Here is a 23,645-nt window from a genome sequence, read left to right on the forward strand (position 1 = left end):
AGCTAAGGACTCCAACGATGCTAGTGCTAGCGGCGCTAACGGCTGCAGACAGGAAGATACTGGCAGCACCGGAAACGTGCTCGTCATCTCCGAGCATGATGTGAGGAGAGCCTTCAAGAGAGTGAACACCAGGAAAGCAGCAGGACCAGACGGCATCCCAGGTCGTATCCTAAGAGACTGCACATACCAGCTAGCTCCTGTGTTCACTGAGATATTCAACATCTCTTTATCTCAGTCAGTGATCCCCACATGCTTCAAAGAGTCCATCATTGTTCCTGTCCCGAAGAAACCCCACCCTGCTTCTCTCAATGACTATCGCCCTGTAGCCCTCACCTCAGTAGTGATGAAATGCTTTGAACGCCTGGTCAGAGACTTCATCATTTCTTCACTACCAGACACACTGGACCCACTACAGTTCGCTTACCGTCCAAATCGTTCCACAGACGATGCCGTCTCTCATCTCCTCCACACATCACTCACTCACTTGGACACTAGAAGGGGGAATTATGTTAAAATGCTCTTCATAGACTACAGCTCTGCATTTAATACCATAATTCCCTCCACACTCACCACCAAGCTGGAGCATCTGGGACTCAGCTCATCTATGTGTCAGTGGATCTCCAACTTCCTAACTGGCAGACCACAGGCAGTAAGGATGGGCGGACATGTCTCAGCCTCCACCACTCTCAGCACTGGAGCCCCCCAGGGGTGTGTTCTGAGCCCCCTGCTGTACTCTCTGTACACATATGACTGTGTGGCCACTACCAGCTCCACCACCATCATCAAGTTTGCTGACGACACCGTCGTGGTGGGCCTGATCTCTGATAACAACGAGACGGCCTACCTGAAGGAAATTAGGAATCTGGAGAACTGGTGCCAGAGGAACAACCTCCTAAACGTCAGTAAGACAAAGGAGCTGATAGTGGACTTCAGCACTAAGCAGGAGAGGAACTACCAGACCCCTGTCATCAACGAGTGCCCAGTGGAGAGAGTGGACAGCTTCAAATACCTCGGAGTTCACATCACGCAGGACCTGTCATGGTCCTGTCACATCAACACCGTGGTGAAAAAGGCCCGTCAGCGTCTCTACCACCTCAGACGCTTGAGAGACTTCCAACTGCCCTCCAAGGTGCTCAGGAACTTTTACTCGTGCACCATAGAGAGCATCCTGACGGGAAACATCTTAACCTGGTTCAGGAACAGCACCATGCAGGACAGACGAGCTCTACAGAGGGTTGTGCGGTCAGCTGAGCGCACCATCCGCTCCGAGCTCCCTGACCTGCACTCAATCTACAGCAGGCAGTGCTGGACCAAGGCCAGGAAGATCGTGAAGGACCTCAGCCATCCCAACAACAGACTGTTCTCTCTGTTGAGGTTAGGAAAGCGATTCCGCTCCCTGAAGACCAACACAGAGAGACTGAGGAGGAGCTTCTTCCCGCAGGCGATACGGTCTCTCAATCACACCACCACACAGTACTGACCCACACATATGGTTCTTACACACACACACACACACTGGACATTCTGGACATTGTTTTCACTTCATCACTTAAATCACTTTAAGCATATTCGCACTGCACAAGACACTAAATAATGTGGATTGCACAACACTGGTCACTATATTCTTCATTTCCAGTTAGTCCTTGTACAGCTGCTGTTATTGTGTATATATTTATTTATTTATTTATATTTCTTCATACATTCTTATATAATTCTATACTGTGTATTTTGTTGTACAGTTATTTCATTTTTAACCTTAATTTTTTTTATATTTTATTCCTTCCTAGTTAAATTTACCCTTTTTAATTTTTCATATTTATTTCCTATCTTATTCATAGCCTTTTCCTTTTTTTTTCTTTAGGTCATGAGCAGTTGTCTAAGCGTTTCACTGCATATCGTACTGTGTATGACTGTGTACGTGACAAATAAAATTTGAATTTGATACAGCTCAAAGGAAACACTTATATTTTATCTGCCCAATGATAATACCTAAGGCCTTCTCCAATATTATAACAAGTGCAAATAGGCACCAGAACAACAGTAAGTCTTTTCTGTGCTAATATCATAAACCTTAAAATTTGAAAATTATCCAGGCAGCCAGAGATATTATTATGATGACATTGTTTATAGCATCAGTTTAATACAAGAGGAAGAGAGATGGTTCGTGCGATCAAGCACCTGCCATTGTTATACATTTCACGTTCTTAATTTATAAGAGGAGAAAGTGAGAGAGCAAAAGAATGAGACAGAGAATGAGGAAAGATGGTGACAAATTTTATTGACAATTTTAAACTGGTGTTTACAGAGGATGTCATTATCGCTAGGTGGTGTGAGGCTGTGTGCCTGTTTAGACACCTGGCTGAAATGTACAGGGAAGGGACTCTCTGAGCACAGTTAAATAATTGGTTTTAACAAATGGCTATTTGGAAGCATTTAGCTCTTAATTAGACCTACACTATATTTTGATTATTCAACCATTTCTTGTGAGTCACTGAGTTAACACTGAGTTAACATGCTCTTTCAAAGCCCTGAGAGAAGGACGTACATGGAAACATTAAATTTGCACTGATCCATCCAAAAGAAAAAAAAGAGACTAGCTGTCAATACACATTTTAGTGGTTAGAGTTGTTCAAGGTTAACACGAGCAGAAAGTTTTACTCAACCTGAAAAAATACAAACATCAGATCAAAACAAGAGTTAAAGCCATTAAAATTACTTCGTTAAATATCTTTGAACATGTTGTTCTCAAAAATAATAAACAAAGTAAAGTAGCTCATAAGAATATACGTTTAATGACCCAAAACATCAGCAACGAAACCTAAAACAGAGCAGATGAGAGCATGAACCTGCTGAATCTGTTATCTTGATAACAGAAGCCAAGTGTACACTGTGAACGTAAAAGCAGTTACCACACTGCATTAGCAGCTCAGTGATATTCAACTTTAATAACCACACTGTTGCATTTTCTCGTCTGCTCAGAGAGACATTTTACTATTGGCTATCTCCTCCCTGCCACGCTTTTCTGATACGCTCACTGTTGCTGTTGTTCCTCAGATTTAAAAAGAAATTACTACAAGCCATTAATTCTTGCTTCAAATCTTCCTTTTAATATGTTACACCCATTCTGGGTTTTTAGATGGAGATAAAAAACCCAGAGCTTGCAAGTCATGTAAAGGTTAGTTCATTCAGCAGAATGTGTAATCAAGCAGACTTATCTATTTCTGTTAATCACTAGATCCTCCTTTAAATGCGCTTGCAGAAAGGTAAGAGCCCTGCTTCAATGATTATTTACACAGGCTGTTTAAGATTTACAGAAAATGTGCTCCTAGACTGGTGCACTTAATCTGAAACAAGGTAGGAAAGATTTACAGTCCTCCTGCAGCTTTGAGGCCTGTACTGCTGTACAATTCATCTACCTCTCCTGACAATCTAGTGGGAGCACTATGGGTTTTATGTCTAGGCCTTATGTATACCTCTGCCACAGCTGGTATTGTTAATTAAACTGTAAACACAACTTATGATAAAAAAGGAATGTCTAGTTATAACCAGCACAAACCAGTTTCTCTAATATCTGATTCAGGTGATACTGACTGAGGGGGCATGTACTGAGCAAAAATGCATGTTGTTGTTATTATTATTATTGTTTTATTATTATTGTAATTATTGAATAATACACTGGCAAGACAAGAAATATTACCATAGCCAAGATAAAATAGGGGAGAGAGTTTTGCTTTCGCCTTCTAATTAAATCCGAAGCTAAAGGAAAAAAACGTCCAATTCGTGACTTCGATTTGATTCCTCTCAGAAATAGCTATTTACAAAGAGCCGTGTTGTCTCCACAGTTATTATTAGGTCCAAATATCTGTCATCGGGAGCCATTTCAAACAAACATGTAAATCAAAGCAAAACATTACATTTGTAATTGCTGTTAGCAAGATGCACAAATCACTCATGTACTCAAATACTAACTCTCTTAATTATAGTAATTTATCATCAATTTTAACCAAATGGGTTCAGCTGTATTTCTTCTTCAGTACGAATGCTGATGTAGAAACAGAAAGATTATACAATTTGAGCAAGATAGGACCATGTCAAATAAACTGTCCAAAATGACTGTAGGATAATTAAAGTTTAGAATCATGAACTAAAAACAGTGTGACCATTTCTCTCTCTGAATCTCTGGATATGTGGTTAAAAAAATCTAACTATAGAAATCTGTGACATCTTGCTTCATATGAATCACATCATATCACTTTCAATATAAAATTAACTATAAGAGTAGATATATTTGTTGTTGTTGCTTTTATCTGTTTATTTATTCTATTCAAAGAGAAAGTCCATTGAGTTGGCATCAGTGGGAAATGTGGCCAAATTCTAACTGTGATGTAAGCCCTAAACTCTATTACATGACACAGTGCAAGTGAAGCGTTCAGCTAGCGGCTAGAGTCTAGACACACTCAGCCAGTTCACTCAGCAACAGAGCTCCAGCAATTTAAGTATTACGTAGTTTTCTATTTTGTAAAAATGAAATAAAGTAAAATGAGGTATCTTCTAAACACAAACACAACTGGACTACAGTATTTAACAACACCAGATTCTAAAATCGATGGTGTTTTGCTTCTATTGCATTTTTGCTGATATATGCAACAAAACAAATAATTCAGGTTGCATCACTGTTGCTACTCTGGCACTAACATAATAATGGAAATGTTCCCAGTTCCTACCAGACTTCAAGGAGAAAGAAAATAATATAATAATAAGGGTACCTTACCAACATGTGTGGTAACATGTGATGTGACTGCTTATGCACAAGATTGATTTTTCTAAGCGCAGCCTCTGGCAATCTGAAGGAATGCAGTATAACTAGGTTAAATATGTATGTGAAGACTAGCAATGGGAACGTGAAGTGTGTGTGTGTGTGTGTGTGTGTGTGTGTGTGTGTGTGTGTGTGTGTGTGTGTGTGTGTGTGTGTGTGTGTGTGTGTGTGTGTGTGTGTGTGCGTGTGTGTGTTTGCAACATGAAAAGGATATCTGTTTGCCAAAAATGAAGGGCCACATTCGATGAGCTTTAGTGGCAGAGTAGTAATTTTAACACAAACCTTAATATTTCCCTGACTTTAATGTAGTTTAGTGTAACAAAACCAACCATGGTGTTTTGATATACCAGCTCATAAAGACTACAATCCTGCCAAAAGTGTAAAATCAAAAATTGCATTTGTGAGCAGTATTTGTCCATAGCTAGTGGCGCACTGGCCATCAGGTGTACTGGGACAAAATCTGATTAGCTGGTTTACTGCCAAAAAGTCCATAAAGGCCTGCCTGTCCCTTACTGATCCTCTTTATCCGCCTGCCGTTTGGGTTGTGCATGAGAGCATATTGTTTTCTGAATTTCTTTCCCAATACATCCCCGTTTAAAAAGGCTGTGTTGGAAGACCGCAGTTAAAGAATGTGGCAATCTGGACAGAAAGGAATATCACAAGTTATTAAAAAGACAGTGATATAAAAAAGTATTTTTGCCTTTTCTAATTTTCTTCATACGTTTCAGATCATCAAACAGTCTTTAATGTTAGACTAATATAAAAAAATTAATTATAAAATGCAGATTTGAAAAGATGAATTAATTCACCAAAACTCATCAAAACCTACCTTGACCTATGTGGAAAAAGTAATTTAGCCCTAAACCTAATAAGTGGTTTTGCCACTCTTGGTAGCAAGAACTGCAGTCACACTTGCTGCTGTGTCCTGCTGTATAACCCAATTGTAATTGAGCCTTAGGCCATTAACTGATGGGCGGACATACTCCTTCAGGAATTTCTGGTAGAGAACTCAAAGAAGGAATTCATGGTTCTCTCTATTACGGCAAGTCAACCAGGTCCTGAAGCAGCAAAGTAGCCCCAAACCATCACCCTACCACCACCATTTTGACAGTTGATATTGTTGTTCTTTTTATGAAATGCTGAGTTTTATGTTAGCAGTAGCAGGCTGCAAACACTGTTCCAGATTTTCTCCATTTGTGGACAGTTGCTAGTCATAAAGCCTTAGAAGTGGCTTAGTAACTCTTTTCAAAGTGATAGATATAAATGACTTTGTTGTATAGTATGTTGCTTTTTGGGATCTTTTAGACTACTTCACATTGTCTGACAGTGATTTCTTGATTTAACATGTCTGGTTGTGTGTGACTAGTAAAATTTAACTCAGCTTTCCAAAAAAAGAGGTTAAACACTTTTAATAACTGCATAATTACATAATCACATAGGACCAAACCTATTTGGTCCTATGTGATCCAAAACATTTCAGTGTGACAAATATGCAAAAATAAGACATCAGGAAGGGGTAAATACTTTTTCACAGCACTCTAAAGTCTTGGATTGGATTAATTAAACTCTATGCTGTTCATTGATCTTTTATATGAAATGGCTGGATGAATGTTGTGATATTTTACTACTACTTTAAAAAATGGAACCATTTCGAGAGCTTTAGTTTTTCATTTAGCAAGGCCACACTGAAAGCTACTCTTTGACAGAATCTTGATGGTGCATCACTCCTTGAGTCAGTCTCAAGACTATAATATCAACCAATGAATTATTAAACGTTAAGTGATAAAATTTGAATGGCCTAGACAGGGTGGCCATTACACATTTTTCCAGGGTTATCCCTCTGTACAGGTCAACAAAAAGCACTTATTCTGGGAGCACTTCAATGCAACGGTTATAGAAGCCATCCTTGGCAAAATCTCACAAATGTATACAATCACTTAAAATGCACTTGCCTCTATTTTATTTATTATACTAGGCAGCATAAAGATCACATCGAAATACTAATTACCCACTGTGACTGATCTGATGAGGAAATTTCAATATTGAAAATAAGGGGTTTTAAACTTCAGTGCTACTCAAGGAAAGCAGCATCAGAAATGTATATCCTAAACTGCTATGCACCAGCAAAAAGCTGCTGTAGCCCTGTCTGAACGTCTCTGTTTGTTCTGCAGTGCAATCTGTCCCACCAGCTGTAGAGAAGCCAGGATAAAAATGCCTTAGTTGAGGATGATGAAAGATTTGTCCTAATATTGGGAGAAAACAGAAAGCCAGTTGTCAGATTCTCAGTGGAATTCATGACACTGATCAGCGCATGTGTAACTAATCACATGTATGTTACTGCTTTGTCTTTTCAATGCTGACTGAGACTTCAGCTGTTTGAAAGGAGATGCACTGATAACAGTCATATTGTATAATTTACTTAATGCAACCAAGGGAGGGATGGAGAGATGGATAGATGGATGGAGAGAGGGATGGAGGGAGAGAGAGATAGATAGATAGATAGATAGATAGATAGATAGATAGATAAAATACAATGTGCCATGGTTATAGTGCTGCAGCCTCACAGCAAAGGTGCCTCTGCAAAATAAAGCAACATATCAGACAAGTTTGAGTTATTGGAACGATTTAAAAACCCACAAGCTGGAAAGGAAGTGGCGTTTCACTAATTTATAGGAAATTTACCTAGCCTGGAAAGAGTTGATTAATTTATTTTTTTAAAAATGCCCACTGTGAGGCTCATACTAGCTACTATTCATCATTGATAGAAGAAAAGAAAAACGACCCAAGGTTCATAGCCACTCTGACAAAGAGCCATAGCTCTGTTGAACCTTGTATGTTCTTTTCCGTGGTAATGATTTTGTTAACTTCTTTACAAATAAAGTTTTACTCATACTCGCAAAGGCATCATCAAGTACAGCAGCTTTATAAACTGCAAATTTTAATTTAAACTCATTCACTCCTATTGATTTTTTTTTCACATTCTGTCTCTCACAGTTGAAGTGTACCTCTGGTGCAATTTACTGACCTCTGTCATCATTTTAAGTGGGGGAACTTGCACAATCGGTGGCTGACTAAATACTTTTTTGCCCCACTGTAGACGTAGCGTTTTGTGGGAGAAACGTTTCGTCACTCATCCAAGTGACTTCTTCAGTCTCAGCTGACTGCAGGTTTCCCCAATCTTATAAACAGTACATTTGCATAATGACTGAAACCAGCCCACTGAAGGAACAATGGGCTGGGAGGTCAGTTCCTTAATCTTAATTGTGCAAATTCTCATGACCATTGATCAACAACCACTGACCAAAACCCACTGATCAAAGACCACTGATCAATGGCCATGAGTACCATTCAGAGAGAGTTGGGGAATGGCTGCAACCACAGCATTGTAAGATGGCGAAAGATGTACCCTTAGGCCCCCTCCTCGATTCAGAGATGGTCTTTCCCTTTTCACGTAAATGGCCTCCTTGACTCTGCGCTCAAACCAACGTTCCTCCCTGTCCAGGATGTGTACATCCTCCTCATTGAAAGAGTGTCCACTGGCCTGTAGGTGTAAATAGACTGCAGAGTCCTGGCCTGACGAGGTAGCTCTTCTGTGTTGTGCCATCCGCTTAGCCAGAGGTGGTTTGGTTTCCCCGATGTATAAATCCTCTACTGTTCAGCTGGCTCACAGCTAGGGGTCCTGAGACAGATGCCCTCTGTCCATTGAAGATGAGGCTTTAAACTTTCTTTTGGTTCCCTTTTTCTATAGTTAGGGCTAGATCAGGTGACCCTGAACTCACCCTTGGAGATTTGGGATCATCCACTGTGAGCTTCTCTTTTAGTTCCCACTTTTTATACCTGAATATTATTGATATGACAGTATTACATATCATTAATTGTCGAATTTCTCCTGCTGTTTATATGTTGTCTTTTTTGTTGTTGTTGCTGTGGTTGTCTCCATATGCTATTATTTTCTAGCTCCACTTTCCCCTTGACAACCAAGCCATTCACATAGAAAACTGATTATAAAGAATATTTTAATTATGTTCTCTCTCTAATGGTGTAAAGTCTTTTCCTTTCAGTATAAAGCATCTTGAGACGGCTACAGGCATGAACTGGTGTTAAATATATACAACTGAAGTATTGAATTGTAATCTGGAAGTAAAACAGTAGTGAATATGGCAATTACTGCACAATCAACATGACAGAAATAAATCTAGGTACAATATTTGCCTGAAAAGAATTAGGTTTTACATCATGTAACATTTAGTTTGGTACATCTCTAATAAATGAAGAGATCAGGGTGATAGATAAATATCTGCCACTGTGCATGTTTGTTTTTCTCTGTACGGCAGGAGAATGTAGCTGTCATGAGGGTTATTCCCCTGATCCCGTTCATAAGCATCTCTGTGTGCGCAGCGACTGGAGTCGCAACGAAGGGTAAGTTGTGTTGTGTGTAGTTATTCCACTAATATATAGAGATTCACTTGTACTTTACAACCTTACGCATGACTTCAGAGCCGGTAGTACAACCACATCATTGCACTATATTAACTTTATCTAAAATAAAGGTGAGCTGTTCACTGTGATGGATTTGCAGTTCTCTGCAGGATGATCATCTCAGTATTAAAATGAAAAGAAACTTAGAACGCTTCCTACATGGTTTGGAAAATAGCAGTTTGTAGTTAATATGATAAAACATACACTTCTACCAATACAGGCTTGAAGAAGTAGTCTTTTTAAAGGGAATCGGGTGTATAGGTTGAAGAAATTAGAAATGAGAATCGACGTTATTGACAAAAAAACAAAAAAACAGGAGTGGAGGGCTGAGATGAAATGCATGAATGGGAAAGAAGTAAAGTCACTGAAGAGTGCTTGACAGGCACTGAAATGATCCCTCTGACTCTGACCTTGTTTGACACTTAGCTGGCCTAACCCATCATTGGTCTCACATTGTTACTCACCAGCACCTGTCATCCCCTGGATTCAGTCCAGTAACCAATCAAATGCCCATTGCTTTTTCTTTTTTTAAGAGTAGCAGCAGACACAGTATAGTCTTGTACAGCAGACAGAAATGTTAATTAAATGACAGTTTTTCAGTTTTTGTATTCAGATATGTTTTATACATAATATTATATACACTTTGAAGTACTTAAAATGCTGAACTAAAAGGCTTTGTGCATGAAAAACAACAATATAAATGAGAAGACTTGATGGAATTACATAAAAACATCTGTTAGATTATTTTAAAAATGCTGATAAATCACTGTCTTTGATCATGCATTCCTTTATCGTCTTTCCCCTGTCAAGTCCATGGCCATATGCTAACTTGGAGAAAGGGTATGACCTAGTTACAGGAGAACAGGCCCCGGAGAGAATCTTCAGGTAAGACCCTTCTGGTGCACCTCCTCAGCGCTTGACTTGTGCTGGCCATCTGTGGACTCTGTGGACACACAATGGAATGAAAGTGGCATTTCTTGTGTCATCTTGTATGTGTGTGCATGAGTGTGACAGAGCATGGAGATGAGCACCTGACAGATGCACATAGACAAAGGCAAATGGACACACAAGTACACCCCATGGTGGATCTCTCTGAGTGTGTAGAGAATAGCCCAAGGACCAGGCCTGATTGGATTCCTTTAAAATACTTTTACTGGCATTTTTGTTACACTTCTCATCCTTGATGGTGTCATTGTGTTATTTCTTTTTTTCCCCAAGAAGTGTAAAAATGAAAATCTCAGGGTAAACCTGATTATAGAGATTTAAAAGAAAAATCTGGTCAATGTGGTCAATTTTCCCTTTAGTTTTGCTTAACTGTGTAACTAAAGCATGGAATGTTTAAACTTTTGATTTTGTGAAATCTTTCTCGATTTCATGCTCTCTACCCTTCCAATACGTAGGTAGGAACAGCTCTTTGTCACAGTTATCTCACTCCTTATCACAATGACCTTGCAGCGTTTGCCAGCCACTGTGAGTCCACTGTAAGAAATGAGGCGCTAAAGGCAAAATACCAAGCAAAACCCTGTTTCAAGTTGGAGATAGGACTCGGGCATCACTAGCACACAAAAGCAGCAACTAAACTTTTATAGATTAAGCACTGTGTCAGCCGAGAGTCTGCGAGAGAAGAAAGACGAAGGACACCACATACAGCTGCAGAACACAAATAGATTCAGCCGTGAACATGCTGATACAGATAGTCAACAAAGTGAGTAAAGATGAAGCAGTTTTCTAGCAATGCTGTTCTGGGGAGGAGGAGAAAAGACTCTAATGCTCTTCAGCTGGACAGTCTTATGACAGTGAATAGAGGAGCTAAACCAAGTGCTTTCACAGATGGGGAGTTTTATAGGAAACCAGGGTTGCTGCTTACATTTTCCTTGAAAAGGAACAATGAAAAAATAAGCACCTTGTGATATGAAGACATGAGGGCCCCATAACAAATATCTTTAAGAACTGAAATTTGTTATTTTAGTCAATATATTGACAGCTGTGTTTTGTACAAGTTGATGGTTTTCCATGTTAATGTTTGGAACTATGATCCATATGAAAGAAAAGTATGGAAATAGTAAATGGACAGGTTCTTATGTAGTGCTTTTCTACTCTACTGGAACATTCAAAGCGCTTTAATCAATTTACCTCATTTTCCCATATTAATACAAGCACTTTTGTTCTGTGCCAAAGTGCAATCTGTCTGACGTTCACACACGTTCACACTGATGAACACATTAGAGACCACCTTTTTTCAATGCCAAAGGATACTTTGGCATGCAAACTGGAACAGCCAGGGATCAAACCACCAATCTTCCAATTGGTAGATGACCTGCTCTACGCCCTAAGTTACAGCCGCCCAGACCTTGTACCCATTCATGTTTGCCAGGTTGTAAGGGTTGTAGGTCAGCAATATTTAACTGGGAATAAAGTTAAATAAAGTAAAGATGGTGGCGAATGATGAAGAAATTCAATAATATATTTAAAACGAGAGATTGATAGCAAATACATAATGCGAACCTTCTTGACAGGCCCTGTTTTTCTGGGATTTTGTGGCCTACAGTACCTGTCCAGATGCATTTGAGTGCATTATGCAAAGCTAAAATGTGCTCTGCTATTATCATATCTGATGTTGTGTTTTCCCCGGAAACATGTCTGCAGGGTTGCCTGTTATGGCTATTAATCTTCACTCATAAGAAAGGTCTCTGGCAAAATCAGATTATATTCATAACACCCTGACCAGGTCATATAAACTGCATTCATAAGCAATGAACTGGACTTACATTGAAGGAGGAGAAAATATGTTAAGCAGTGTTGAAACAGTATTATCACTATAAGCTTGAACTTATTTTCTTGTTCACTAAAAAGGTTTACTTGACTATAGCATATAGTCACACATAGTCTTCATAGTTAACTTTCTTCTTACAATAATTATTTAAAAAAGGAAAAGAAAATTACAAGACTTTTTTTAATATGTGTTCAAATATCTTTATATGTTTTATTCTTCTATTCTATCACATAATAAATGATGCAAATAACTGAGAAATTGCCCATGATCCGTATTAAACATACTTCAAATTCTACATGTGAGACCCTCACCACACATCTCATATTTTAAACATATGTTTTTCATTGTTGTTTCATTGTTTCATTGTTGTTTTCATAGAATCTTTTGTATGTTTTTCTATCTGCAAATACTGCTGTGTTTGCACACAGTGTGTGCTTTTGTGTAAAACAAATTGTGGTTATGTGATGGTAATGCAACTGGCATTTATGTCTTGTGATCATGCCAACACAGATCATTCTACAGTCTGGGCCAAGGGCTGTGGCTGCCTGTCAGCAAAAGCTTTGTTGTGCCACCGGTGGAACTGTCAATCAACCCCATTGCCAGCTGTAAGACAGACGTGTTGGTTACGGAAGATCCAGGGGAGATCAGGTAAGTCTGACTCAATAACAAGTTGTGTCCAGCAACTGAAACAACCGGGCGCACTACCAAAAATGTACAGCTGGAAGATATTAAGAATGCTTTGGAGCCACAGCATTTTTTTCAGACCGATACGTTTTGGTTTACTTGACATGAAGTATCCACGTAGGTACTTTTGTTGCAAATCCCCTGGTTGACTGATGAAACAATTCTGCACTCATTTTACATTTTCACTTGTTTCTTCACTTTTTCCCAAAACACTTGCATTTCTATTCGGCTCCCGCGTCTCTCTGTGTACCTGGCCTGTACCGCTATACTCGCTGTCTTTGGAATATCCCCTTCCTTCTTTCAAATGATCTAAACATGTAAAGTACAGTTCAAGTACGACACACCTAAATTAAGCATACAGTATGTAGTTATATAGTATTGTTGAATTAATTCTCGATTACCTGTCACAGGCTGGCAAGCTGTCGAGGGTGGGACAGGTAGGTGGGATAGGCTCCAGCACCATCACCCTGAAATGGATAAGTGGGAGAGAATGGATGGTTGGATAATTCTTGAACACATTTGAACCCCTTCTGAGCTTCAATTTGCTTATCAAAATGAATTTAAATAAAATCAAATATCACATCTTTAGTATTCATGATCCCTTAGCCATTCAAAACATTTGAAGTAACATTTGTCACTTCACACACCGGGTTCTTATGCTTTTGACGATTGTGAAACTAAAATGTCTGCAGTTCACATTTTGGTTCCATCATCTCATAATATGACACCAATGTGGAACCTCTGATAAGTAGTTAAAGCATGCTAGGCTGGTGAAAATGTGTACGTCAGCTCAGGTTTCACTAACAACGTCACTCTGGCTTCTTGGCTAGCATTGTGTTAGTGTGCTGTCTGTGCAGATGCTTGCAAGTGCATATACATACATGTACACTTGAAAGGAAGCACACATGCATGATGCTAATTCTAACCTTAACCCTAACCCTCAAGGGAAAGTTATTCTTCGGTGGCTACAATTTACAAGTCTTTGTTACACAGCTTTGAAAAAGTATATCAGGGCAACTATGTAGGAAAGTTTGTTTGACTGACAAAATTATGTTTGTTGCCAGTGGTAAATGTTTTTATTTGAGCCATTTTAAATTATAAATGTATTAAAATTATTAATAAATTATTAAATTAAATGATTAAATTGTAAAACTTTACTCAGATTAAAATAGCTTATTTTCATTTTTACTGTGTATAGATAACGGGTCTACAAACTCAATTTGTTGTGGCAGTTCAGTTGCTCTGATAAGGTATCATGGCCAACTAAAAAAATTAGCTAATGCAGCAGAGTTCACTGCAAAAGGAAGTTTTTTTTGTTTGGTTGTTTTTTAATTATATAATTTCAGAAGCTTTACATTTGAATAATTGTTTTGTCTTATGCATGTGTATGACATCAATATTGTAAAAAGCCATTTAATCTTATAAAAAAAGTGTCTGATCGCTCTAGCATTTCTCAAACTCCTATAGCCGTATCATATATTGTATGCTGAAAGTGTCACAGGTAACACTGCACCACAGAAATCAACCCATAAATGGAAAAAAACAACCTGATAAACATCAGAAAATGTTCACTTTATCTGACTGGTGGATTTTTTTCAACCATCTCTGCAGTTTTGTTTTTGATATCAAATTTTCAAGTAACTGTTTTGTAATACAAAAACTCTAAATTGGAGTAATTACAGAGTACAAATGTTATACATTGCTGCATAAATCTGTTTTTCACAGGCTTTATGAAATTGCCTCAGGTGCACAGAAATCCCAAGGCAATTGTACACATGCTTATTTTGACGGAAGTGGGAGCATGCTTCTCGATTAATTAGCCCAGGTTTTTCATTTACTTTGAAATACTGCTATAATCAGTGATGTGGGGTAAAAAAAAAAAGAGGATATTTTTGTAGAGCAAAAAATGTTTACAGCCATATTTCTGCCACATGCTGATCAGATCAGATTCTGAATATTCATAATTGAATCGTGAAAGATCAGCCTTTCCATTTAGCCAAGAGGAAAAGCAATTATTTTAAAGCAATTATCTCCTTTGTGCATTTTGTTTTTCTTGACTTAAGTGCCACTGTTACTGCATGATGAATAGATCTTGGTGGGTTAAGCACAATTTTAGTTGGAAATTGAACACTTCAGAGAGAGCAGGAGCTTAGCTTTTGTTTACTTTGCAGCACAGGGGTTCGATTTAGGTTAAGGTGTAATGTGACTTTATGAAAGTGCCATTTTCACATCCTGAAATTACACCTATAGCTGCTTTTCGAAAGCACATTCTGCCTCTCACTATGAAAGCTGTTGTTGTTAACTTCTAGATGTACTCTATTAGGCTATATCTAAGACATACAGTATTAAACATTAACCCTTACACATAGAATCACAACCATTTACACTCGCCATCCAACATTATTTTCCATGTTCCAAGACTAATTTTGAAATAACCCCTAGAATAATAAGTCGATGTGCTGTATTTAGTTTATGATTAGTTTTCATAACCACTGGAAACTAAACAACCTGTCACACTGTCATGAATTATGCAGGCAGCTCATTATCCAAAACATTTTTGTGGGACAAAGTCCTATGGGAGCTTTTGGGGTTTCTTGCTGATGTTCTTTCCTTAAGTGCTTGTGAAGGCACTGATGTAGTCAGTTAGTCATGATAGACATGTTGATGTTGAAAGTGGTGAAAAGTAGTGTAGCTCTGACTTTTAAAAGTATGCGTCTCCATTTTCCATTTTACCACTGTCATTCAGCTCACAGACACTGTATATATGCATATACATATATGCAGTATATAGTGACAGTCATGGTAAGTGTCAACTTGAACTTACCTTTTCATGCTATAATATCCTAAATCACTTTAGGTGTCTTTCTCTTTTTTAAACCAGCTTATTATTTTTCTATTTCTTGTATTCCTTCATACAGTGACAAATAACTTTTGGATATCCTTGGGAGCGAGCATCGAAATCATAGAGTAATTCATTTTTGTTCCTTATGGGTAAGCAAATTAGGGCATGAATAGCAGTGCTGCCTCAGATAAGCAAAGTCAAGGCCAATCTTGGCCAGAGGTAATGGCATGTTCTTTTTTTCTGTGTGTATCTGTGTGGGTGGGAGTTTTGTTACTTTTTGTTATTGTGTGGATGCTTTAAGCATCCACACTATTGAGTTCCTGTTTCTCTTTATTCTTTATTATTATTATTATTATTATTATTATTCTAGTTGCTTCCGTACACTTTTTGGCACTTAACTACTTCCACAATTTTCAGCCGATTTTCACCGTTCAAATTTTAAACTATTCTGCTATTTTTGCTCTTTCTTGCTACGATTTTTGCTATTTTTAACTATTATACTTTTTAAAATATTCCACTTTTTTCCTTTAATTTGTCCCATTGAAATGAATGGGAAACTTCTGCAATTCTGCTAAAATTTGCTTGTTTTTGAAACTTAACTACTTCCTCATATTTTCACCTAGAACAACCATTCAAACTTTAAAATGTTCATAAATTATTGGGCTATTCAGGTATGATTCAGCTTTTTGAAATCTTTTACTGTTTTACTTTTATGCCTCTTAAAGTTTTGAGTTGCAAAATTGTGATTTTTCACAAAATACATGCGTTGTTATGGTTGCTATGCTCTTGGCTTCCAGTGTGCCACTGAAGGTTTTGCAATTTTCACTTCATGTCCGAACAACTTCTTGCTACTTGCTCAATTTTCACTCAACTTCCACAAATTATACATCAAAACGTAGGTATTTTTGCTGGCTTTCAGAAAATGTCACTATCATTGTTGTGTGATTTATAGAATTTTTGCAAATCTCCTCAGACCAACACAAGGTCTCAAAACTCTCCATATAAAGTCAATGGAGAGCTTGTTCAAAATCATCGCTGGATTTCTGTAATGAGAGGCATATTCGAATCGTCATATCTCCTTAACGAAGCGACTTTAAGACATGAGGCTTGTCCCCGAATATCTTCAGACACCCCTGACGCTCACAATTCAAGAATTTCTTTCTCACCTATTACCGTTCTGAAATGAGTTGGACTTGTTTGAGGGTAGGAAATTCGTCCTTCGCTCAGATTTCTTCAGATTTCAAACTGTGGAAATGAACCACTTTTTTCTCTCGTCATAACTTTTTGTTGGATTTCCACAGAGACCTGAAAATTTCCATGATTGTTCACCAAAGCCTGCTGTCTCTTACGGTGAAAGAATGATATCGATACTCCAAATAGATTTCGAGTTAGAAAGCGTTGTTTGAGGGCAAGTCAAGGCAGTTTTTGCTTCGCTCTACTCAGTTATGGTGCATTACAAGTCAAATATCTTTAATAATTCATATTTTAATGATAAATTGTAAACACTGGAAGATTCCCCCATCTCTTCTGAACAAAACGGTGTAAGAATGACCGCTCTAGCCCCTACGGTTTGGAAATTATGGTCATTTGTTTGAGGGGAGTCCTCACTATGAGAAATAGGCTGCAATAATCCTGTGCCTCTCTGTGCTGCGTGTGTAAAAAGAGGCACATGTTTTGGCGGGAAAAAGTACACAGGCTCTCTGATTGGTGGATTCAAATTCAGCAGCTCCCAGGCTGACCTAGAAACTTACTTCTCTCTCCCTGTGCATTTTTTTGCTGATTTTTTCATTTAACAAGTATATTTGAGGGACCCTCAGCATGTTCAGCATTTTTTCAGCTGTCCATTTTGCTTTTCCAATTTTTCTGTTTAACTTATTACTATTGTGCTAAATAATACTATTTCTGCTATTTTATAAGATTTGTGCCTAATATAGTATTTCTGCTAAATTACAATATTTCTGCTTTTTATACTATTTGTGCTAAAACATAGTATTTCTACTAAATGTAGTATTTATGCTTAATCATACTATTTCTGCTTTTTATGGGATTTGTGCCTAATATAGTATTTCTGCTTTTTATAGGATTTTTGCTCAAACATAATATTTCTACTAAATGTAGTGTTTATGCTTAATCATCCTATTTCTGCTTTTTATAGGATTTGTGCTTAATATAGTATTTCTGCTAAATTATAGTATTTCTGCTTTTTATAGTATTTGTGCTAAAACATAGTATTTCTACTAAATGTAGTATTTATGCTTAATCATAGTATTTCTATATATTTCTGCCAGGTCCCCAGGCAGCCAATCCTCTGTGAGGACTGAGACATTCAAATTTTCAAATCAGGGCCTGCACAGTTTCCCAGCCAATCAAACAAGTGTCCTGAGGCATTCAAATTTGCATATTGGGGCCTTCGTGGCTTCTAAGCCAGCCAATCATATCTGAGGGCTGAGGAATTCAAATCCACAAATCAGGGCCTGCACGGCTTCCCAGCCAGCCAATCACATATGTGGTCTCAGGCATTCAAATTTGCATATTGGGGAATTCGTGGCTTCTAAGTCAACAAGTCATCCATGTCATATATCTCTAAAAATTCATATTTTAATATTAAATTGTCAACACTTGAAGATTCCCCCATCTCTTCTGAACAAAACGGTGTAAGAATGACCGTTCTAGCCCCTACGGTTAGGAAATTACGGTCATTTGTTTGAGGGGAGTCGTCACTATGAGAAATAGACTGCAAAAATCCTGTGTCTCTCTGTGCTGCTGCGTGTGTAAACAGATGCACCTGTTTTGGTGGGGAAAAGTGCACAGCCTCTCTGATTGGTGGATTCAAATTCACCAGCTCCCAGGCTGACCTAGAAACTTACTTCTCTCTCCCTGTGTGTGTGTGTGTGTGTGTGTGTGTGTGTGTGTGTGTGTTTGTGTGTGACAGAGAGAGAGAGAGAGAGAGAGAAAGCCTTTTAATGGGATGATCCCATTGTAAGATTCAAATTCAATATATTTAGACTGGTTGACTGAATTGGATCTTGTGTGTGGGTCTCTCTGTGCATGTGTGTTTCCTCATGTGTACATATTTGTAATTGTGTGGCAGTCATAAATTTTTTTGCTGATTTTTGTCATTTAACAAGTATATTTGAGGGAACCTCAGCATGTTCAGCATTTTTTCAGCTGTCCATTTTGCTTTTCCAATTTTTCTGTTTAAGTTATTACTATTGTGCTAAATCACACTATTTCTGCTATTTTATAAGATTTGTGCTTAATATACTATTTCTGCTTTTATAGGATTTGTGCTTAATATAGTATTTCTGCTAAATGTAGTATTTATGCTTAATCATACTATTTCTGCTTTTCATAGGATTTGTGCTTAATATAGTATTTCTGCTAAATTTAGTATTTCTGATTAATTATAGTCTTTCTACTAAATCATAGTACAGTATTTCTGCTTTTTATGGGATTTGTGCTAAAACAAAGTATTTCTACTAAATGTAGTATTTCTGCTTAATCATACCATTTCTGCTTTTTATAGGATTTGTGCTTAATATAGTATTTCTGCTAAATTATAGTATTTCTGCTTTTTATAGTATTTGTGCTAAAACATAGTATTTCTACTAAATGTAGTATTTATGCTTAATCATAGTATTTCTATATATTTCTATATATTTCTGCCAGGTCCCCAGGCAGCCAATCCTCTGTGAGGACTTAGACATTCAAATTTTCAAATCAGGGCCTGCACGGTTTCCCAGCCAATCATATATGTGTCCTGAGGCATTCAAATTTGCATATTGGGGCCTTCATGGCTTCTAAGCCAGCCAATCATATCTGAGGGCTGAGGAATTCAAATCCACAAATCAGGGCCTGCACAGCTTCCCAGCCAGCCAATCATGTATGTGGGCTCCAGGTATTCAAATTTGCATATTGGGGAATTCGTGGCTTCTAAGTCAACAAGTCATCCATGTCATATATCTCTAAAAATTCATATTTTAATGATAAATTGTCAACACTTGAAGATTCCCCCATCTCTTCTGAACAAAACGGTGTAAGAATGACCGCTCTAGCCGCTAAGGTTAGGAAATTATGGTCATTTGTTTGAGGGGAATCCTCACTATGTGAAATAAACTGAAAGAAGCAGGTCTATGTCTCTGTGCTGCGTGTGTAAAAAGATGCACCTGTTTTGGCGGGAAAACGTAAACAGCCTCTCTGATTGGTGGATTCAAATTCAGCAGTTCCCAGGCTGACCTAGAAACTTAGTCCTCTCTCCCTGTGTGTGTGTGTGTGTGTTTAGTGGGAGAGAGAGGACCCTGCCCTTATTTGGCAGCATGTCATTGTAGGATTTAAATTGAACATAGTTAGACTGGTTGACTGGATTAGAGCCTGTGTTTGTGTGTCCCTCTGTGCATTTGTGTTTCAATAAGTTATTACTTTTCTGCTAAATCATAGTATTTCTGCTTTTCATAGGATTTATGCCTAATATAGTATTTCTGCTAAATTATAGTATTTCTGCTTTTTATAGGATTAGTGCCTAACATAGTATTTCTGCTAAATTATAGTATTTCTGCTTTTTATAGGATTTGTGCCTAACATAGTATTTCTGCTAAATTATAGTATTTCTGCTTTTTATACTATTTGTTCTAAATTATAGTATTTCTGCTTTTTATAGGATTTGTGCTTAATATAGTATTTCTGCTAAATTATAGTTTTTCTTCTTTTTATAGTATTTGTGCTAAAACATAGTATTTCTACTAAATGTAGTATTTATGCTTAATAATAGTATTTCTATATATTTCTGCCAGGTCCCCAGGCAGCCAATCCTCTGTGAGGACTGAGACATTCAAATTTTCAAATCAGGGCCTGCACAGTTTCCCAGCCAATCAAATAAGTGTCCTGAGGCATTCAAATTTGCATATTGGGGCCTTCGTGGCTTCTAAGCCAGCCAATCATATATGAGGGCTGAGGAATTCAAATCCACAAATCAGGGCCTGCACGGCTTCCCAGCCAGCCAATCACATATGTGGTCTCAGGCATTCAAATTTGCATATTGGGGAATTCGTGGCTTCTAAGTCAACAAGTCATCCATGTCATATATCTCTAAAAATTCATATTTTAATATTAAATTGTCAACACTTGAAGATTCCCCCACCTCTTCTGAACAAAACGGTGTAAGAATGACCGTTCTAGCCCCTACGGTTAGGAAATTACGGTCATTTGTTTGAGGGGAGTCGTCACTATGAGAAATAGACTGCAAAAATCCTGTGTCTCTCTGTGCTGCTGCGTGTGTAAACAGATGCACCTGTTTTGGTGGGGAAAAGTGCACAGGCTCTCTGATTGGTGGATTCAAATTCAGCAGTTCCCAGGCTGACCTAGAAACTTAGTCCTCTCTCCCTGTGTGTGTGTGTGTGTGTGTGTGTGTGTGTGTGTGTGTGTGTGTGTGTGTGTGTGTCTGTGACAGAGAGAGAGAGAGAGAGAGAGAGAGAGAGAGAGGCTTTTAATGGGATGATCTCATTCTAAGATTTAAATTCAATATATTTAGACTGGTTGACTGAATTGGATCTTGTGTGTGGGTCTCTATGTGCATGTGTGTTTCCTCATGTGTACATATTTGTGATTGTGTGGCTGTAATAAATTTTTTTGCAGATTTTTGTCATTTAACAAGTATATTTGAGGGACCCTCAGCATGTTCAGCATTTTTTCAGCTGTCCATTTTGCTTTTCCAATTTTTCTGTTTAACTTATTACTATTGTGCTAAATCATAGCATTTCTGCTATTTTATAAGATTTGTGCTTAATATACTATTTCTGCTTTTCATAGTATTTGTGCTTAATATAGTATTTCTGCTAAATTTAGTATTTCTGATTAATTATAGTTTTTCTACTAAATCATAGTACAGTATTTCTGCTTTTTATGGGATTTGTGCTAAAACAAAGTATTTCTACTAAATGTAGTATTTGTGCTTAATCATGCCATTTCTGCTTTTTATAGGATTTGTGCTTAATATAGTATTTCTGCTAAATTATAGTATTTCTGCCAAATTATAATATTTGTGCTAAAACATAGTCTCAATTTAAAATTACAAGATTCATAGTTCATCACAGTGTCTCTGGTAAATCACAATATTTCTGCTCTGTTGTACTATTTTTCTAAATCATAGTGTTTCTGTAATGTTTAAGTGTTTTTGGCTAAATATATTCTTTCTGTTATCTTATACTATTTCTCCTAAATTCTTGTATTTTTGAGAAGTTATCATGTTTCTGGTAAGTTACAATATTTCTGCTAAATTCTGCTATGCTATTGTATTTCTGCCAAGTATTATGTTTCCTCTAAGATATTGCAGTTCTGCTAAGTTATTCCATTTTAGCAAAGTTCTTTTGCTTCTGCAAAGTTTTTACAATTTCTGCAACTTTTCAGCTTTTTCAGCTACTTTTTGCATACAGCTTCAGCTTTAAGCATCCACACTGCATTTTCGCAGGAAATGCAAATTTTTCTAGTTATTATTATTTTACTCTCATTTTCTCATCACAAAAGTGGCAAAAATAGAGACAGTCTTTACTCAGATACTCTGTTAAGTTAAAGTGAATAGTACAGGCTCTTAAAAGTACTCTAAATAAGAAAGTAACAAGTATCTCTTTAAAGGACATTTCTACCAGCTATTTATTTGTTTTTACAAAGCTAGCCTGCATTTTAGGATAATATATTATCAGTAAAGTAATATTAGTAAATCAGAATACAAATGTTATTCCGATCTAAATTGTAATTTTTAAAAAATGTACTCATCTTGAATCTGTTATGCAGGACACAACCAGTGAAGCAAAATTAAAAAAACAACAGCTCAATTTTCTCGGCCTTACTTTGTAGAGGATGACTTTGCCTCTATGCCTAAACAGCAAAATGACTATAGTCAAGTGTTAAACTGGAATTCAGCAGGAGGGAGTACCCAAGGTTTGTTGTATCTTCAGTTGTAGTGGCTTCGTGTGAGGAAAACACAACTCACAATAAGAAGCAATAAGGAAGCACACACCTCTACCAAAGCGGCTCGCTCTCTGGGAAGTATTTATTTGTACCTTTTAAACATATTTTAGGAAGTTTGTAATGCAGTGAAAACAAGTTCAAAGTGCAGGTGTTTGTCCTGTTGAAACTCCTTTGAATATATTTCACATTATTTTGAGTATCATTGTTTATGTGGCTATAATCCATGTGCAGCATTAATTTCAATGTTTGAAAAAATAATACTAATAGAACACCATATATGTATCAAAGTTATGTATTTAAATGATTATAATCTTTTAAATGCAACTCATGCCAACTTGTTGTTGTCAGTCTACAAACCTATTGTCATTTTATATCTTTTATATCTATATCACTGTGAACTTCAGATCGATCTATTTATTGACCTTGTGATATATTTTAAATCTTTATACTTTCTTTAAGGTAACAATACACACCACACAAGTTAGAAGGGGTTTTTTTTTATTTTCAACCAATAAATCAGTTGACCTTGAAGATCTTGGTGGATGCAAGCCATTGCTAACATCATACCACTCTTCAGCCTTTTATCAGAATTCAAGATTTTTTGAGCTGCTGTGCTTACAGGCGTAATGACATGCACATCAACAGGCAAACACTATCAAAAACATAACTTCCTTTGCTGAGGTAATAATTTTCTGTTGGTAACTCCAGTAGTTTTTTGTGTGCATAATGTGATGAGCTAACCTGTGCTCCTGCTGCTCTGAGGTTTACTGCTCATTGTGAATAAACTGAAGGCAGCAATATGTAAGTAAACGTTACATCCCCTACTAATTGTTTAGTATTTATGCTGTCTTCATATCAGACTCTCTCTTGCCTCTCGTGTTCTGTCTTTCTAACGTCTCTCTCCATCTCTGGGTAAAGTTATGTGTCGTTCTGTCCCAGGGAAATATAGCAGCTGTATTTTTAGCTAGCAACACACTGTGCGACAGATTGCACACAAACAGTTTGTATGTTTGCTGATATTTGTTAAGGTGATAGAAACATTTCATTTGAAATTATAAAAATGTCCTCTTCATTATCACTAGCAAGAT

General features: G+C 37.4%; 1 protein-coding gene and 1 long non-coding RNA gene across 2 annotated transcripts in view; one reads left to right on the plus strand and one right to left on the minus strand.

Annotated features, from left to right (window-relative positions):
* The window catches only part of astn2 (astrotactin 2), a 298,339-nt gene that overhangs the window by 145,740 nt on the left and 128,954 nt on the right, over positions 1-23,645 (plus strand). Inside the window, exons 8-10 of the mRNA XM_082542727.1 lie at positions 9,151-9,235; positions 10,106-10,180; positions 12,579-12,716. Of these exons, the coding sequence (XP_082398853.1) occupies positions 9,151-9,235; positions 10,106-10,180; positions 12,579-12,716 (298 nt within the window). The remainder of the gene's footprint in view (positions 1-9,150; positions 9,236-10,105; positions 10,181-12,578; positions 12,717-23,645) is intronic.
* LOC309712125 overlaps positions 10,099-23,645 on the minus strand; it is a 31,505-nt gene continuing 17,958 nt past the window's right edge. Inside the window, exons 2-3 of the long non-coding RNA XR_014278190.1 lie at positions 13,154-13,219; positions 10,099-10,238 (exon numbers count right to left, since the gene is read on the minus strand). This is a non-coding gene — a long non-coding RNA (uncharacterized lncRNA). The remainder of the gene's footprint in view (positions 10,239-13,153; positions 13,220-23,645) is intronic.

Source organism: Aulonocara stuartgranti, assembly GCF_965226115.1.
Source record: "Aulonocara stuartgranti genome assembly, chromosome: 7".
Lineage (NCBI taxonomy): Eukaryota > Metazoa > Chordata > Actinopteri > Cichliformes > Cichlidae > Aulonocara > Aulonocara stuartgranti.